A 20,376-nucleotide genomic window follows, 5' to 3' on the forward strand; every position below is an offset into this window, starting at 1 on the left:
GTTTTAAGCTAAGTGGGTCATTTGTTATGGTAGACTTAACAAATTAATACAAAATCTGCAAACTAATATAAAAACCAGTAAGTACCCTTTCCTAGGGCTGCCACAGCCAACTGTCTACAATGAAGTGGCTAAAACAAGAGCATGTTGGCTTCTTGTAGTTCTGAAGACCTGAACTGCAAGCAAGACCACACATCCTCTGATGGTCCAGGGAGAGGGGCCTCCAGCATGCTTTGGTTTCTGGTATCTACCCGTTACTGTGGTCTCAGTCCCCCCATCTTCTTCTCCTCTGCATGTCAACATTGCTCCCTCTTCTGTCAACCTTTCCCAATTAACCCAAGACAAATGTCGCCAGAAAAGTCACAGTGTCCAACATCTAGCAATTGTGAAGATAAATGCACGTTTGAGACTTAACGAATAAAGGAAGGCACCCAATTTGAAGTTACATATGAGTCTTGTACCATGTCCTAATTCTGTTTCTATTCCCATGATAAAACACCCGTGAACAAAAGCAACTTAGGGTAGGTGTATTTATGTCAGCTTATAATTCATAGTCCATTATTGAGGAAAGCCAGGGCAGGGACTCAAGGCAGGATCCTGGAGGCAGGAGCTGAAACAGAGGCCTTGGAGAAGTGATGCTTTCGGGCTGTTCCCCTTCATTTGCTCCACTGCCTTTATTATAGAGCCCAGGCCCACCTGCCAGGGAGTGGCACTGTCTTGAGCAGGCTAGGCCCTCCTACATCGATTAGCAATCAGGGAGATGCCTCTGCAGATGCAGGAGCTGAAGCAGAAGCCATGGAGGAACGTTGCTTACTGTCTTTCTCTCCATGACTTGTTCAAGCTGCTTTCTTGTACCTCCCAGGACCACCTGCCTGGAGCCGGTCCCGCCCACAGTGGGGTGGACCCTCTCAGATGTGTCCAGGGGTAAATACGATGGAGGCATCTTCTCCACTGAGGTCCTCACTTCCTAAATACTTCTAATTTATGTCAAGTTGGGGGTGAGAAAAAAAAATCCAGGTTGTACCATTTAACTCCTCTGAGCTTAATGTTCTTATCAGCAAAGCCAAAAGTGTTCACCTAAGGTTCTCTAAAGAACTCTTTTAAAATTAGATATGACTCAATATAATACTAATGTCTTCCTCAAACCCTGCACTTCTTAAAAATTATTTTTTTTCTAGATAGCAGATTCTTCTTTAATCCATTGTTTCACTTTCTGGGAAAGTCCTAAAAATGCCACCCTCTACCAAAGCAGCAGACAGCTGCCTTGGGAAGAAACCATGGTCTACTCATCTAACTGGCTTAGGTTCTGAGTACAGCGCTGAAGGGCAGCACCTGCCTTGTGTTTCTGAGTAGACCCCAGGCTCAGCTGGGGAGGGCCAAGTATGGTATTCTGAAGTCCCTACTCAAGCTCCCACTGCATGGCTTTGGCTGCATCTAAGAGTGACCCCACCCCGCCGTGCAGAACCAGACTCCGCTGGAGGGCTCTTATGGCCACTACAGAGCATTTCAGCTCCGGCTTGGAAAGACGGTGAGACAAGCCCTTCTTCTGCAGGACTCTGCAGATACGCAAGTGGGGCACATGCCCTCCCTCCCAGATTCAGGGCTGAGAAGACAGATGGGTCAGCAGGCTCCCACTCAGCAGGAACTTTAAACGCTTGGAGAAAAAGGACATGGCGGCGGCTCCTCTGCTTCCTGTTTGTTCTAACGATGCCAAGGCCTCCCACCAACTCTTAAACTTCACCTGCTTAGTATTTGTATTGTCTTCACCCAAGAAGGGACATGGCTAGTGCTGAGGGAGTAACATGCCCCTCCATGGGTCACAGACCAGTGTCTAAGATGGAAACAATATGGCACAGAGGCTTCTCATCATTCCCATTTCTTTGTATCATGTGCACATAACTAATCTATTATTTTATTCATGCTTTCCCTTTTTTTCTTTCGGAATGCTAACAACTGTTCTTCGAAATTAGATTTAGTATGAGTTCACTTTCTAATTAGTTCCAATTAAAGTCCTTGAGAGCAGAGATGTACAATTGCAACCCTAAGGCTGAAATCCCACAGCAGATACAAAACGTCGGTGCTGAGTGAGTTTTCCGGTAACATAACACTAATAAAAGCAGATTGGTCTCATGTGTGAACTCTCTCAAGAAAAATGCCCTGCTGCAACTCCCTTTTAGCTTTCAGCAAGTCATTTATTAAAAGGGAAAAGAAAGGTAAGTATGACACTCCTCAGTGTCTCCCACAACCTGGGTCGTGGCCCTAAAATGGAATCACATCCCTTTAATGGAATCACACCCCAGAGTGAATCAAGGACAGTCAAGGGAACACTAAACAGACGCTTCCTTCATACTTCACAGAGTATTCTACAGGACCACACAGATGCTGCCATGTCCACCTATGAAGTGCTATGGCTAGTAATATATAAAAGACCTGTTTCCTGTCCTCTTTGTTCACACACACACACACACACACACACACACACACACACACACACACACACACACAGCCCAAAGCCAGGCTGCCATGAACATGAATACTAAGCCTCCGGTCTCTAAGTCCCAGCTGTCAGAGAGGGATGCCAGCCCTTAAGGGGTGCTGCGTGAGTAAGGAGATGGATGGCTCAGTGGAATTTAGAGAAATAACAGACTCGAGGCAAGGCATGGATGTGGTTACCCAAACATCAAGGGACTTCTCCATTTGCACATGGATAATTGTCAGCTATGTGCTCTCTTACATGGGGACCAGATGGGAACAACCGGATACATCCTCAGCTTCCTGGACCCTTGGAAAGCATTCTATACACTCTGGAGCTGGAAAGAGGTATGGGGGTGCACTTGAACCCAAGCAGCACAGATTTCTCATGCAATTCCTAGTGTCTGAGCATGTGAAGAAAGCTCACAGGCAGATAGAAGTTTGGGCCAAGTTACGTTGTTCAATCAGCCCATTATGAAAAATCTCACTGAGATCGGGAAATCTAATTGCCTTCAGCTGCAAAACAGAGTAAAACCTGGAAGTTGCATCCCTTCTAGCAATCAGGTAGTTAAGTGCTTGGAGAGTGCTCTGCAGCCTTGTCCTTGAGCCTGACTCAGTAAACTGCTAACATTCTGTGAGGTATAATCACCCCAGTAGACCAAGGATAAAAATCGCCAGCATCCACTGCATCTCCCTGAGTGAAGAAGAGAAGAAAGTCGTCAAGCTAACACAAGCTAGTACCCAGCAGAAAGTTCTACTAAAACAGACTTTGCTCCCCTGCCTGTGGGACTCTGGGCAAGACCCTTGGCCCCTCTGCACCTCAGTTTTGTTATCTAAAGGATCTAAAAGATCACATGATGGGAGCCAAGGGAGCAAAACAGCAAAGCTCCAGGTCACAGCAAAGCTCCAGGTCACGGTGCCCCGCCCCCAGCTTTCTCTAGCTGGTGACATTTCCTAACAATGAATGAATGAATGTGTCATCGTCACCAGGTACTAACTTGAAATGGTTTTCTCCCATGTTTATATTTGTCAAACATCTATGAAGTACGTAGTAAGGAAATAAAAATCATCTGGAATCCCGCCACTTACAACAACTATTGTCAACATTCCCAGGCCTCTGTCTGTTTCGGTTGTCTTCACACATTGTTACAAAAGAGATTGTTATGTAGCCTACATTATTCACTTAGTCTCTCTCTCTCTCTCTCTCTCTCTCTCTCTCTCTCTCTCTCTCTCTCTCTCTCTCTCTCTCTCTCGTGTGTGTGTGTGTGTGTGTGTGTGTGTGTGTGTGTGTGTGTGTGTGTGTGTGTAAGCTTACAGTTTATACATTGGTTTCCATACAACTTTATCAAACTTGATTAGTGTTAATCATCCCTCCCCCACCTGCTCTTTGGTGCTCCCCTCCCCTTCCTCACTTAATCACCGCCCATTATTCCCTTTTCCCACTTCCTACCACTGCTTCCTTGAAATCTTTCTCCCGTTTCCCCCTAGCCTTTTTAGTTTCCCAACTTCTACAAGTACTCCAAGTCAACCCCTCAAATCGAAAGACTCAAATTAGGAGAGGACATGTGGCATGTGTCCTTCTGGGCACGTCTATCTTTTCATGGCACTGAATAATTTTCTCAACATGATTTTAATGGGTATATAATCTTCCATTATTTAAATGAACTATTATTGACTGTTCAACTTTCTGTTTGTAAGACGATTGCATGTTTGAAGACTGAAGCCATCTCAAGGTGTAACTTAAACTGGATATTATTTGCCAATAGTTAAGAAGCACTTCAATCCATAGCTACAGTGTCTTTTTAGCCACCAAATCTGCCCACTAAGAAGCTGCCAAAGTCTATGGGAGGGAATGACAACCCACATCATCTTATAGTCTCCTGTCTAAGCTCACTGACTCTGTTCGCTTGCATGTTCCAGACTGGCTACTGATTCAACAATGTCACTGACCTCAGCTCACAAAGCCATCCTTGAGAGAGGGGGGGAGCCTGCCTAGAACCATCAGACTCATATACATTATATTCTTCTCTCACTCCATCACCAGATCTACTGACTGTTCTAGAAACACAGGTCAGTAGGAAGATTTGGCTATCTATTTTAGCTCTATGATATTATCAAATATTTCTGACATTTGGGATCTTCTGTCCTCAGTGATAGTGTTATTTGTCAAGTTGACAGACTCTAGAATCATTTGGAGAGGGGCCTCTGGGCTCGCTTGGGAGGGGAGATTGTCTTGTTTACAATAAGATCCACCTTAATTGTGGATCAGGCCATTCCTTGGGCAGGGAATCCTGACCTGTATAAAATGGAGAGAGATGCTGAGAACTACCTTGCTTGCGTTCATTCCTGTCTGTTGCCTGAGTGAAATGCAATCTGACCAGATACTTCAAGCTCCTGCTGTGACTTCCCTGCATGATGGGCTGGACCTTGAACTCTGAGACACAATGAACCCTTTCTCCTGTGGATTGTTTTCGTCATGGCAGTGTATACAGCAACAGAAAAAGAAATAAAGACTCCTCTTAAACATATTCAAGGAAAAAATACAGCTCTGTGGGTGTGGGAGTCCAGCTCCCACCTTTTGAGGAGTCTCTTAGGTTGAGAAGAGAGGGATAAGAAAATACCAGGTAGAAAGAGAGCTAGCCGATGAGAAGAAAAACAGAAACACGGGATACCTTTGGGAGGGCCTGGGTCGATAACCAACAGCCTCATTCTTTATTGAAAAAGGCTTTTTATAACATGCCACGGGGAAAGGCAAAAGACCTTCGCCTTGCAAGATCAAAGCACCACCTTACAGCCAAGTGTAAAACCTTCCAAACACCTGGTAAACACACCTGTGGCCAAATCATCTCCTTACGCAGCCCTGCCAGGTAAAGCAAACCCTGATTCTCTGACCCTGAATAAGGTCTCACTAGAGAGCTTCTGTGGGCTCCCACATGTAGGGGGTAAGGAGAATGGGGCCCTGGGCATATGCTACTTGACAAAGTAGACAGAATGCACACATATATATCCACTCACACTATGTGGGTAGCTTCTACATTAGAGATTGTGCATAAGATTTTTAAACTCTCTTTAAAGTTACATATTTTCTCTGAGTAGTTATCACAATCAATTATAATTCATTTATGTGTGTTTTTTTAAATGAATCTCCTCAGACCAATTTCTGCCTGACTGGGAAATAATAACTGCTCTTTTTCTAAGTGGCCCCAGCCTTTATCCTATGTGAACTGGTGACCTGAAGACCCCTGCCATCAGATTTACAACCCAGTAAGATTAAACAGTTTACTGTTATTTATGACAGCCATTCTAGGCCTTCCGTGTCTGCATCTGTCACTGTACATTTGAGAGATCCTCCCCCAAAAAATAGCATGCCTCCTAACCAAACACTGAGCAGAGCTGCAGGCACAAACCCCCGACAAACATCCGAACCAAGCGCCTGAAAGCAAGGCAAACTCCCACAGCTGTGCGTTTTCAGACTCCTCAGCCGATTAGTGAGATTAGCGTGGAGTCTCTCGGCTTCTGTTGGGCCTGTTCCTCTCAATGATCTCTCACATGGCCCAGCCCATTAGGTCAGAAAATCTTCATGAAATGAGCCGATTAAGATCTGGCTTCGGGAAAGGGCAGGGGGGTAAGCCAGAAGGCCGGGATTGGTGTCTCCACTGAGGAGCAGAAAGGTTAAATATGGAAACGTATGGTGTTGACCCAACCAGCTCCCTCCAGGAGACAACACACAGACTGTCCCAGGAAAGTCCTTTGGGTTGAGTCAGTCTTTGTGGGAGCAGCTGCCGCCACCTCAAGGACCCTTGAGAGGAGTGCATATGTGTGTGCGGGCACAGCTGGGAAGAAAGGGGATGGATGGTATCTTCAGCAGCTGCCACCACCCAGCTTGCCGGCAGCGTGGAGAAATGCCAAAAGTCAAGAGGAAGCCATGGGAAGCAACTGTGGTCCCCAGACCAACAGGAGCCTCTGGTTAGAAAAGGCAAACACACTCTGCCTCCTTTTCATCAAAGCAAAATATTTTTGTAATAATTGTGTCATATGAGTATACAAAAATAATTCTTAATTCATTACATTAGGCCACTACGAAACCTAGGAAATGTGGAGGCAAGTATCACTGCTCTCTCCATTTTTATAAACCAACCCCAAGGCTATGTGATGTCCCCCGTCACGCAGGTTGCAAGCAACAGTTCCATAGATGAACTCCAGACCTTTTCCTGCCTTTACTTTGTTTCTTAAATCTATTTGTTGCTGGTGGTGTGTTATGTTTTTGTGTGTTTGGTTGGTTGGTTATTGAGATAGAGGGCAGCTTGTGTCGCCCAGATCAGCCCTATAAGCTTGTAGGATCCTCTACCCAACTCCCTTGCACCTGGCTATTAATGTCTTTAATTATGAAATCAATGGATATATGTCTGTATAACTGTTTTAATTAGAAAAGTGTGTCATGTAGAAGAAAGGGGGTTCTCCTCCCATCCCACCACAGACACACACAGAGATGCCCTCTCTAACTGTTTGGAGTGCAACCCTATTTGCTGACCTTATATACAAAAAAATGGGACCATGCATCCCCCGTGATTGCTTTTCCAGTTGGGGAGCCGCCGTTCTTGTCTTTCTCATACCATACGGTCCCACTCCCTCCATTTTCAGATTTTAATAGTGTCCTTGTGTAGCCCTGTCAGAAGCCATGTGCCTCTTCTCCACTGTGGAGTATATATATTGCTTTCTAATGTTCTTTTGACCAAGTGCTACAGTGAGCATTGTTGAGTACAGGCTTGGCTTGTACACTTGGACATAAACATCTACAGAGCTGATTCTTAGGTTAACACACTTCTGGCCTGTTCTTTAAAGACTGTGTTAGTTAAGCTATATACTGACAAGCTGACAGACCCCAATGTGTGTCTGTTACCAATATGTACTGTAATATATGCAATATGACATAGAAAATATATCATCAACAATATGTAATGAAAATATGATGCCTTTCCAACAGCCACACCAACTCCTTCATATTTTCAATTTTTTAACATACTGATTATTTTTATTTAGATGTATCTGGTTACAATGAGGTTGATTATCTTTTTTGTGTGTGTTTGTTGGTGACAACTTTTGTATTAAATTGTTCACGTTTTCTTCTTGATTTGGAAGAATGTGTTCTGTGTTGGAGATATGAACCATTAATTTTGAAGCCCTCCTCTCAGTAGTTTTTGAGATGTTTTATTGAATAAGCCAAACCCTGAACCTCCAATTTCAGCCATGCCCCACCTTGGGGGTCCTAAATATAAAACTAGATAGCACTAGCTAGAAACCAGAAATCTTATTAAAGGAAAACAATAGAAAGGTAATAACTTAATGTTATGTTTATACAAAATGCTTCTCAGTGAAGACTTGGAATGGGAAAAGAAAAGTCAAAAACTCCTGTGACTCCAGGCCAAGGAAAAGAACTTCCTGATGGTTGAGTGTCCCTGAATTATTTTCTCTTCATACAAATACAGACATTGCTCCAAAAGTTGATGTCACTAAAATCATACAAGGTACATCATTTAAGGACTCAGAAAACGTGGGTCTTCATTTTTAAAAGTCTTGTATATATTACAGATATGATTTCACTCATAACCAGCAGGGTGAAATCAGATGAGAGGATTTCAAATGCCCTTTGGCTGTGTGAGCATAAGCAGGGAAATCAGTGAGTGGTTTAGATCTACTCACAAGGCCAGTGGCCGAAGCCCTGACTCTCTATCTTCATTGTTATATTCCTGGGATAATCAGATCCGTTTTCTCCTGTGTAGTATTCTCAAGTAATCTTGCTAAAATTCTGTTTTAATGCTTAGTTATATTACTGTTCTCTAACAATGGGCAGGACCCTAAAATGAAAATTAATGTTGGTGGATTTAACACCTACGTTTGGGCTGCTCCAAAAGTGGACCCTAAGACCTAGTCCTCAAGTCTATGAAGAAACTAACAACCTTCCAGAGTTCACAAAGGTCCTTCAAAGCAGACTTTTTATCAAAAATGACTCTTAGGACAAGTTTTACACACAACGTTGAGGATGTGTGTCTGCCTTTTCAATAAACATCATTATATTTTATCACAAGATTTCACAAAGCAGCTTAGTTCAAAATGCCATCTCTGGCATGGGTCTCTGGATACATTAACCAAAGCTTAAAATAACCACCCAGCAGCTGGGAGGACCCAGCTGTTCTCAAGACTCTCCCACTCCTTCAACGTCCCCATAAAAAGCGTGAATGAGGACCAGAGGCTAAAAATGTCAGCCAAACACTGGTCATACCGGGTAATGGAGGCAGCCAAGGACTCCTGAAGTATGTAGTTGCTCCCAGGAAACTTGCCTGTTCCACACTCAGGTATGAAAATCCAGAAAGGGCAGTGGGACAAAGTCGTGGAAGGCTCCTTCAGGTTCCTCCTGAGTGCACCGTGACCCTGCTTTCCCTACAGTCCGAACTGTAGTAGCTTATTCTGTCCACCACTTCTGTAATGAACACCAGTTTAAAAAACATGAAGCAATCACTCTTCTGCTACAGGCAAGATCCGGGACCACCCAAGCCTGGATCTTCAGATCTAAATCAGGAAAGAGGCCCTAGGTGCTGAAGCGCAGGTGGGCAGCGGCTCTTGCTTCCTTCTCTGCATGCCCACCCACTACCAGTACAGCCTACTTTGTTTCAACTTCTGGTCTGTGCTATTCCTGTTTGGAACCCTGCCAAGATCCGCTCCCCAGAGAGGTGTAACAAACTCCGAAACAAGTATGTTCTCATTTTGGGGAACAACCAGCTTTTCATGGACAATTGGGATCATGCAACCCGAGGGAGCACCTGTCTGAGGGACAATCAAATCTCCAGCTGACCCCCCTTGTCTCAGGTGACTGCAGTTCAGCGTCCACCTCCAAAAGATTTCGCCGACATTGACTAGTGCTTGCAATCTCTTGAACGTACTGTACCCTTTGGTTATCACTGCTGGTCATCATGTTGTCAGTACAGTTCATACATCAGCAGCAAATGCATTTCTCTTGGCTAAAATGTACAATGAAGCTGTGAAGTTTTTCTCAAAGGACCCAAGATAGGCTTTGTTCAATGCATATGGTTAAATTATAATTACCTACATTCAGTTGACCACAACAATACTTCTTTCTTTTTTCCTAAAATGTGTTCCAGTTTGAAGCTGAGATGTCTCCCAAAGGCTCACGTGCTGAGAAAATCAGTAGTGGGTTGATGGACTTTGGGAGAAATGATTGAGTCCTGGGGGTTCCCATCTACTCAGGATTAAGCCCTTGATTGGGGTCACAATATAATGGCAATGTTGGTAGGTCGAACCTATTTAGGGGAAGTGAGTAACTGGGAGCATGCCCTGGAAACACATAACTTGTCCCTGGCCTCCTCCTATATCACTACATTTTTTTGACCACCATGGTGGGGAGCAACTTTGCTTCGCCACGTGTTCCTGTCAACATGGTCTTCTGCCTCATCATGGCCTCGTGGCAGATGGACCACAGATTGATACCCCAGAAATGGTGGGATAAATTAAACATTTATCCCTAACACTGTAGGCATTTGTCACAATGATGAAAAACGACTAACGCATGCTGTGGAATAATCCTTCTGTACACTGTGAAGATGTGTAGCTCTCATTGTTTAAAAAAGAAAGCTGGTTGGCCAGTAGCTAGGCAGGATTGGGGGGTGCAGAGAGAATGCTGGGAAGAAGAAGGGCCAGAGTCAGGGAGTCACAAGAGTCGCGACCAGACATGGAAGAAACAACATGGGAAGTTCATAGTTAAGGTAAATGAGCCTTGGGGCAGCACATAGATTAATAGAAATGGGTTAATTTAAGTTATAAGAGGTAGTTAAAAATAAGTCTAAGCTGTCGGCTGAGCATTTATAATTAATAAGTCTCTGAGTGGTTATTTGGGAATTGGCTGGTGGGACAGAAAACTTCAGCTTAAATGTTACAAAGTGCATTCCGGAACAAGGCTTGACTGGACTCCCAGGGTAGTTCAGTGGTATTATACCAAATTTGAATATGGACAGTGGCTTCTAGGCATACCCGGTTAGGGTGTCTGCCGTGAACTTGAGTGGCAGAACAAGGAAAAGCAGTCTGCCTTCCAGCTGCTGACCCAAGGCTATTTCTCCCATCCCATTACCGCAAAGGTTATCACACACAGAAATCTTGTATGGACTTTTCGAGTGTGTGCTTGTAATATTTGATGATGCAGGAGGCATGGCTTAGAGAAAGCACTAGAGGAACCAGTTTTAAAAAGCACTGGAGGAACCAGAATTGTTAAACACACAGGTTTTTGTTGTTGTTGTTCAAGAGAAGAAAATGACTGATACTGGTTACCCATTAACTATTTGTGACTATTTCTATTTCTATTTTATTTAATTAAAATGAAAGAAAATTTAAAAAAAATATATAGTTCACCGGTCCCACTAGTGTTTCATGTGTTCAACTGTCATAGATAGAGCCCAGGACAGCGCTGATTCTGAAACATCTCCATCATCAGAGAACCATGCTATAGAACATCATCTCCAGAGAAGGAAGATCTCAGTCACTTCTTGGTCTGCTTACTAAGGTCAAGTGCAGAGAAAGAAAATTTTAGAAAAATCTAGAAACATCTTGAGGAAAACCCAGCACCCAATATTAAAGGCAGTTAGAGCTAACTAAGAAGATTCCTGCTGAAGAGAAACTGTGATTAATCCTAACTGCAGGTAAACTCACTCAGAAAGAGACAAGGAAATCTTTACAGCAACTGTGCTGCATTTAGCTCTGAAACTCTTTAAAGTGTGTGTCTGTCTGTCTGTCTGTGTCAATACTGAAGAGGTTCTGAACCAGATGGAAATAGAAATAGATTCAAAGATCAATTAGTCTCAGACTAATTTTGTTCCTAAGATTAAATGCCATTTGCTTTTCAGTTCAGTCCTATTGACTTTTTATACATAGACACTGTTTGTCTTTCACTCTAGGGTATATCATGGTTTGTGTCTTTTTTTGTTTGTTTGTTTGTTTTGTTTTGTTTTTCAAGATAGGGTTTCTCTGTGTAGCTTTGTGCCTTTCCTGGAACTCACTGGTAGCCCAGGCTGGCCTTGAACTCACAGAGATCCACCTGGCTCTGCCTCCCAAGTGCTGGGATTAAAGGCGTGTGCCACCACCACCCAGCATGGTTTGTGTCTTTAAAAAAATAAAATAAAATTTTTCTCAGGAGGTTTTAGGTAAGTTTATATAACAACATAGAAACTATAATTAAAAAAATGAGAGAGCTGCGGTTATTGGTGAGCAGTAGAACACTTGCCCAGCATTTCCAAAAGCCTGAGTTCCCCCAGCACTGAGTAGAAGTTGGAAAGCTAAAAGTATCTTCTTATTTATTCACTAATCCACTGAAATTGAATGCATAAAAATCCAAGTATTCCTGGAACATTGCCAAAAGCCAAAAGTGAAACAGATTCCATTGTCATAAAGTTCAGTTGTGGAGATGGCTTTTTTTTCTCAAATGCCTACTCCAAAGTTGGCAGTGTGAAAAGAAAGAACAGGGTGTCTTCTTTCCAGGAGGACTAACTAAGTAGCCCAGTTGTAAGGACAATGTCCAGTTCATAAAAGAATGTCCCCAAAGGCTGGGACGATGACGCAAGTAAAGCGCTTGCATTGCGAGCAGGAATGCCTGAGTTCAACCCCAGGACCCATGTAAAAAGCAAGGCACAGGGCTGAGGAAATGGCTGAACAGGTAAAGGCATCCACTGCCAAGCCTGAGAAGCTGAATTCCATCGCCAGGACCCACATGGCAGGAGAGAACCAGCTCCCAAAAGCTGTCCTCTGACCTAACACGTGCTATGGTATCTCTCTCTCTCTCTCTCTCTCTCTCTCTCTCTCTCTCTCTCTCTCTCTCACACACACACACACACACACACACACACACACACACACACACACACACACACCATGCCAGCTAACACTATTTTGAAACCTCCAATGAACTAGTTTAAGAGATGATCATTGGTGGATTTTAAGCCACTGAGTAAATGTTGATCAGAGACCGAACATGCACATAGTAGGAAGTTGAGCCCACAGCTGACTAGAACCAAGGAAGAAACGGTGGGGCATGGAAACGGTGACTGCCAGGATTCTGCAGCCCTTCTGCTGTCACTGATGCAGAGACCGTACAGCTTGTACTTCACAAGACCCAGCTAATTCAGAGCCCCTTGAGTGCTGATTAGTGCACTTGATGTGCGGCTGGATTGAGGTGAGGGAGGAGAGTGGGGAGACTGAATAGATACACCAAGAGGTGATCCCACCTGTAGGAGAGGGAAGAAGGAACAGAAGAAAAATCTAAAGTCTGGAAAAATGAATATACTGAATTACTATGATTTTTCTTGCTTTTTTGTTCCCCAAATGGACATCAAACTCATAATCCTCCTATCAACCTCCCAAGTGATGGCACCAGAGGCACAGCCACACCAGGCTTTGAAATACTCTTACCAAAAAATAAGTCAAAACTGAGTCGATTGGGCTTTGTTAAAGGACTGAATGCTTATATCCCCCAAAATTCACAACACAAAATAACCAGAGCCCTGACCTTGGGCTTACAGCCTCTGGAACTGCTTTGAAATGAGTTTCTGTTGGGTAAGCTACAGTTCGTGGCATTTTGTTACAGCAATGTAAATGGACTGAGACAGGTCTTCAGAACCCATTTCTAGTCAACAAGAAAAGCAAGGGGTAGAATGAGAAGTGGAATGGTGCCATAAAAATACATTCGAAAGGCCCAGAAGAAAGAGTCTGCAAGACAACTGGTCTGATTCTTTGATAAATCAGCTTCATAGACAGATGCACAGACAGACAGACAGGAGAGAGTATTTTGTATTAAAAATTGACCTAAATTTCCAAATGCAATGTTTATTTCTTGATTAGGAGAACTTGTCTTGAATAAATCACCCATAAAAGAATTTCAAAACAACTGAGTGAACCCAAATGTAGAATTATAACTATGTGGGGAAGGGTCCTTATTTTTTTAAGAGCACTATACTGAAGAATTTATGGACAAATGTTATTTTTATTAAGAAAATTTAAAATATTTAAGCCACAAAGAATGGCACAAACATAAAATGGCCCTATGGCTGTCAATAAATCCTATCTTGACTTTTCTGAAAACTGGAAATTTTCATAATTTTAAAATATTTTTAGTTTTTTGTTTTTGTGTAGATATGTATGTGTATGTGGTGTGGATTGTGAGAGTGTAGGTATACACTATGCCAACCATAACTTTTAACTTTTTACCCTTACTTATTATATATGTGTGTACGCACATGCACACATGTGCGCACACACATATATCACAATGCACATGTGGAAGTCAGAGGACAATTGGTAGGAGTCAGTTCTCTCCTGCCACATGGGTTCCAGAAATCAAACTCAAATTATCAGGTTTAGAGGCAAGAACCTTTACTTCTGAGCCATCTTTCTGGATCCATACTCATAATTTTATCCAAGAAATGTTCAAATTCCAAGTTACACACTTTACTAGCATGAAAGACTCCAGTTTGAAGCCTGACGAACTTGTAAAATATGTGTAATATGTTCACCATTTAGAAATCTCATCGTTCTGTTCTCTCCCAGCAATTATTACCAAATACCGAGTACAGCTTTTCTCAGGAAATTTCCTTGTAAAATTGACTGTCATGGTCAACGTTCTATGGCTGTGAAGAGACACCATGATCACAGCAACTCTTATAAAAGAAAGCCTTTAATTGGGACTTGTTTACAGTTTCAGAGGCTTAGTCTATTATCAGCATGATGGGGAGCATGGAGGTGTACAGGCAGACATGGCCCTGGAAAAGTAGTGAGAGTTCTACATCCTAATCCACAGGGAGCAGGGAGAAAGAAACTGGACCTAGACTAGACTTCTGAACCTCAAAACCCACCCCCAGTGACTCACTTCCTCCAACAAGACCACACCTACTCCAACAAGGCCACACCTTCTAATCCTTCTCAAATAGTGCCACTCCCTGATGACTAAAGCATTCAAATATATGAGCCTATAGGGGCCCACTCTTATTCAAATCACCACATTAACTTTTCAATCAAACCCACACTTTTTCAGATGGAGAAATGGCAAACCACTTGACAATCAGATTTTCCCATTCAGAAAGAATAAACTCTAATTTATGTTATTTTTGTATCCTGTTTATGAATGTCCAGTCAGGAATCTATTTAAAGGCTTTAGGAATCCAGGTTGGTCACCCCTCAGCCTAACACAGCATGCAGGTTAAAAGGCAAGTATTGCCTTGGAGGAGGCGGGAATGGGGGGGTGGACTGGGGGGGAAGGCTGGGAGATGGGAGGAGGGAGGACAGGGGAATCTGTGACTGATATGTAAAATTAAATCAATTATAAAATAAAAATATTTTTTAAAAAAAGGCAAGTAAGTTCCCATCCATGTTCATCACGCAAGGACCTATACAGCTCATTGTTTTCCAGTCCTGCCAAACTATATTTCTTCTAGAGCCAACCATCTGACTCTTCCCTTCAGAACAAGTCTCCCAGAAGATGAAGAAAAATGAAGAGGAGATGACTGGTCCAAGTCACTGCTTGAAATGCAAATCAACAACTATCTCCCACCAATATTCTGACCCACAATAAATACTGGATAGGCTATGTTTCTCTTGCCCCCTGACAAACTAGAGCACGGAGCAGGGTGGATGCTGTCCCAGCTCTCCTGGGGCTCATTATCCTCCCATCATTCCCAGGAATAGCTTTGTCAGACAAGAGAGAATGAGCATTTGTCAACCTCTCACCAACCTCAGACTCCAGCCAACATTCATCAATCCCAGCTGAAGAGCCAGAGATAAATGCCAGTCTGGAATCCACTCCAAAACCTCTGGTCCCATTTCCCCCAAAAAACATTTTCTGGACATAAAAAAAAAAAAAAAAAAAAAAAAAAAAAAAAAAAAAAAGCAACAACAACAAAAATCTCACAAAACATCTTTTCTTCCCTATTTCATTCCTAAAATGGTGAGAAGGAAAAGATCGTGGTAGGAAACGTGAAGCACAGGCATCCCTTTAAGAAGAAACACTATGAAATGAGCAAAGACACAAGTGTGGGATGGCCAGAATCCACACGACAGGTAATTATCTAGTTTCACTTTTAAAGTTGTTTACGTCTGTACATCTGCAAGAGATTTCACTTCGGGGAAAGTTTCGTTGGTGTGAATCTGGTCCTGAATCAGGCTCAGATAACATTTTCAACCATGTTTCCTACAGATAATTCAGAGACCCCTAAAGTTTGGCAGTCACTAGTTTTGGCTAGATCTGGGGGTGAGGGAAGCAAAGAGGGGAGAGCAGGGTGGATTTACCAGAACATGCTTCTGTCTGTAGGGTAAGGAAGAGGGCTCAGAAGGCAAGGAACTCAAAGTCTGAAAAATCAAGTTACAGTAGAAAACTGCAGAGGTCTTGGGAGGAGGGAGACGAAACAAAGATGTAGATGAGGAGGAGGAGGCCTGGCTTGTCAAATGCCCAGAGCATCTCGGAGGGAAGTTGGGAATTGTGATAGCCTTTGGAGATGTGCCTCCTGGGAACTGAGAGGCCAGGCTGCAATGCCCCTAAAGCCGTCCACCTCATCCTTGTCCCAATCAAAGTAGTCACTAAGGGACTCCTGGGCTAAAGCGATTCGCCGGGGCCCGCTCTTGGCAAATAGCTCACCGGCTCAATATTGGTGTGTGCGTGCAGTTTATTATTAAGTTTGACAGCTAAGATTTGGAAGAGAGAGGATAGTGGCAAAATTAATAATAATATAATAATAATAATAATAATAATAATAATAATAATAATAATAATAATAATAATAAAGGACACCGGGGTGGGAAATCATGTTGGCAGACTCAAAAAAAAAAAAAAAAGTCTGTGTGGGGAGGTCGGCAACAAACCAGTTTGGAGAATGTGGGAAACCCAGAGGTGGGATGGAGTGGAAAATGGATGTGGAAGTGAATACAGAAGAAAGTGGAACAGGTGCTGGAGAAATCTAAGGTTCCAGACCCAGGGTTTTGAGAAGAACAGCCCCCTTCAAGGCCAGTGCCTCAAGTGTGCCTAGTGGCTGCCAGTGCGCTGGTGTGGGACGCTGAAGAGAACACTAGGGAGGTGGCCGGGGCGCGGGGACCCGCACACCGGGCGTGAGAGTCACTCACCCCATTGGCCGCAGCCATCTGCACCACGATCTCGGTGGCCGTCCTGCTGAAGTACCTGCCGTCGCTGCCCACCACCATGGTGCAACCCTGGCGGTCGCGCAGGTCGATGGACGACAGCACGCTCTGGATGAAGTTGGGCAGGTAGTTGCGCTGCCCCTCGAAGAGCCCTGTGGGCCGCCGCAGCCCGCCCCCGCCGGCCGGCCGCTGGTCCTCGTAGGGCGCCGTGGGCACCGTCAGCACCGGGATGGGGCTCCCCTCCATGGCGCCGCTGGCCGGTCCTGCCGCGGCTGCGGGAGCCTCGGGGATCTGCCGCCCGCCCGGGCCCCCGCGGCCTGGCCCGGCTCCCGGCTCCGCCTCGCGCCCTCCCCGCCCCTCCCCGCCCTCCCGCCGCTGCTCCCTGCGGGTCCCCTCAGACGCCCCAGAGTGGAGTCTGCCTCCACCTTCAGATAAAGTTTTCCCCGGCCCAGCTTCTTCCCAGATGATCGCTCAGCTGTCCTCGGTTTCTTTCCCCCAGCTGGCCTGACTTTCCGAGTGTCCCAAAAGCCAGACTCCAGGGCCAGCTACTGCGTCCCCAACTACACCTTCGGTCCGGCGCCGGGACTCAGCCTTCCAGCTGCTCCCGAGCACACGCTGCACTAGAAGATAGCCTAGGACTGGAGTCTGAGCTAGCCCGGGTCCTCTCCTGCTGGCAGCCCTCGCTCCCCACACCCTGGGAGTCAGCTTAGCTCCAGCACAAGTTTCTCTCCCTAGTAAGGACAGAGAGAGAGGTGGGAGGGGGCTAAGACCTTCTGCCTTCAGAGAACAGTCCTAGCCAAAAATAACCCTGGAAAGGAGAGCCGAGAATTGTTAGGCTCTGCCAGAGGTGAAACTGGAGGCTGGGCACCGTGTGTGTGTGTGTGTGTGTGTGTGTGTGTGTGTGTGTGTGTGTGTGTGTGTGTGTGTGTGTGTGTGCACTCAGCAGGAACATTTGTTGTGAGGAATCACACCCTGTCAGGCCCTTCAGTCTCTGGGACCTACCCCGGCATCCACTTTGGTAGCATTTCTCAGGATGGGAGCTTTTTTTTTTTCTTTTCTTTTTTTCATTGTTGTAATTGCAGCAAACACATGATTTTCTTACTCTTGTCTTGTTTGTCCTTCCTACACATCTGCTTGAAAACGTGCTCCCTTCTCACCACATCTGTCCACACTGTTGAACTTTCCTCTGGATAAAGCGCCTTCAATGGGAGATTAAAGCGCATGTTATGTCTACCAGAAACGGATGAGCAAAGCCAACTGCAACAGAAGTGAGCTACAACCTACTCTGCTAAGCATTTTTGCCTGACTTCTTGCATTCTGCAGGGCCTAGGGGTTTTGCCTTCTCTCCATAAAATCCACCTCAAACCCCAAACCAGGAAAATCTTCCTACAGAGAAGAGTGAAGAAGGAGGGAATTAAAGAGAGAAAAAGCCTGAGCTTGGCAGCACAGCTGTAATCCCAGAACATGGGCGGTGGAGACGACAGAGTCAAGGCCAGCCTTAGCCACCGCTCTCCTTTCCAAAATATTAGCCACTTTCTGGGAGTACAGTTGACTTGTTTCCCGGGGTGCATAGTGTTGGATTTTAGTGACATAACTCAGTAGTCATTTGCACACAACCTAAAGCTTTGTATCTACTCCACCCCACCCCCGAGGCTAAAAACAACCAAAAGGAATAGGGATGACATTCATACTGGCCCATCCTATGGATGAGGAAAAGAGAATCTTTTGTGAAGTCAATGAAACAGCCAAGACACCCCTCAGCAGCCAGCTCAAATTCTCCTATTGCCTCTCCTCTTCATTAGTATCCTTGAGCTGTGATGGAGCTTTCACCTGAAACCTGCAAAGACCTGCTCTCTACTTCTTAAGCAGAAAGGAACGGGACCTGTTCTAGAGTGGGTGGAGAGGTAGAGATCAAAGCATAGAAAGCTTCAGCTACACGGGACAGATGTCTTGTCTAAGATCTACTGCACCATGTGGGAGAGGAGGGCAAAGGAGCCAGACTAGCATTGTGACCACAGCTGGTGACACCTCCGCCCATGTCCTAGGTGGACAGGGATAAGACCTGACCCTACTTCCAGGGGCTGGTACTCCTCTACGCTGAGCTCAGAGCTTCTCCTCAAGGTGAGCCACAATGAATTGGAGGCTCCCAGCCTAGAGATGTCTCTCAGCCTTCTCTGTCTGAGCCCCAAGTGAGGAGCACCACCCAGAAGACTTGGTGTGAAGCTGGAGCAGCTGCTGTGTCCCCTTTCTTCCTCAAGACTTCCTTGCTATCAAGACAGCGCCCTTCACACACAGCACACACTCACTCAGCAAGACCTGCACTTACTGCCCCAGTAAGAACCTGGGGTAAGTAAATGTCGAAAGCCTTCATCCCCATCCCATTCTCACAGGTCTGTAGAGCGTGTTAGTGTGTTGAAGACATGGGAAACGGCAGAAAAGAGCCTGCTTTAACTTCCAACTTTTACTTAACAATGATGTCCTTTTCTAAAATGCCAATGAACAGATCAAAGACGAGAGTGTTTCACGAGGACACTTTACACCTCCGGGTCTCTCCCAATTACATCATTCTGATTTCTTTTTCTTTCTTTTTTTTTTATTTTTTTGGTTTTTTTTTTTTTTTTTTTTTTTTTTGGTTTTTTTCGAGACAGGGTTTCTCTGTGTAGCTTTGCGCCTTTCCTGGAGCTCTCTTGGTAGCCCAGGCTGGCCTTGAACTCACAGAGATCCACCTGGCTCTGCCTCCCGAGTGCTGGGATTAAAGGTGTGGGCCACCAACGCCCGGCTTCTTTTTCTTTCTTTCTTCCTTCCTTCCTTCCTTCCTTTCTTTCTTTCTTTCTTTCTTTCCTTCTTTCTTTCTTTCCTTCTTTCTTTCTTTCTTTCTCTCTTTCTTTCCTTTTTCTTTTCTGAAGCATTAAGACATTATTTTTTATCTGTATTCCAATTAGGAACTTGTCAGATTATAGGAAAGGCAGCATGTAAAACTGCCAGGTGAAAAACAGAATGTAGCTATGGTTCTGCATGCTTGTAATCACAGACAGAGGCAGGCGGGTCAGGAGACAGGGGTTCACTCCTAGGTGATAGCTGGGGTTGTGTGTCCATGGCCCTGTTGGCTGCTAAGAGAGACTTACTTCTGAAAATAAAGTCACCTCGAGAAGTTAAGAAGGATACGGAAGTATTTACACAAATATATTACAGGTGCTTTGCCTCCATGTATGTCTGTGTACCATTTGCATGCCCGGTGCCAGCAGAGACCACAAAAAGGTCCCAGATCCCCTGGAACCATGGTTACAGATGCTTGTGAGCTGCTTTGTGGGTGCTGGGGATCAAATCCAGGTCCTCTGGAAAAGCAGCCGGTGCTCTTAACCACTGAGTCATTTCTCCAGGCCCTGACACATCTTAATGTTCATTTAACACTTTCATTGTGCAAATGTTTTGTTTCTCTTTCAGTGTTTTGTATTGTCTTATGTTTGGATGACATAGATATTTTTACATGTTATTGGATTTTATATAAGTTTTTTGATGTATTCAATATGATAACATAGTAAATTATATATTTGTTATTATATCTTCTTTAAGAATGACAATAACAACAAAAACACCAGGACTTTTCATATAACCCTCTTACAGGATTCCTTGCCTATTGTTTTGATCATTTATTTCCTTTCAAAAACATGGGTTACAAAGAAAGACCATAGACTAACAGACAAATTCAGGAATTCCCACGAATTCTCA

General features: G+C 44.4%; 1 protein-coding gene across 1 annotated transcript in view; it reads right to left on the reverse strand.

The window, feature by feature from the left end:
* The window catches only part of Pgm5 (phosphoglucomutase 5), a 174,437-nt gene extending 157,474 nt beyond the window's left edge, over positions 1-16,963 (reverse strand). The window contains exon 1 of the mRNA XM_006977640.4: positions 16,633-16,963. Within this exon, the coding sequence (XP_006977702.1) occupies positions 16,633-16,893 (261 nt within the window). The 5' untranslated portion in view covers positions 16,894-16,963. The remainder of the gene's footprint in view (positions 1-16,632) is intronic.
* Positions 16,964-20,376: the final 3,413 nt, after the last annotated feature.

The sequence above is a fragment of the Peromyscus maniculatus genome, chromosome 1 (genome assembly GCF_049852395.1).
Source record: "Peromyscus maniculatus bairdii isolate BWxNUB_F1_BW_parent chromosome 1, HU_Pman_BW_mat_3.1, whole genome shotgun sequence".
In the NCBI taxonomy this organism is placed as follows: Eukaryota; Metazoa; Chordata; class Mammalia; order Rodentia; family Cricetidae; genus Peromyscus; species Peromyscus maniculatus.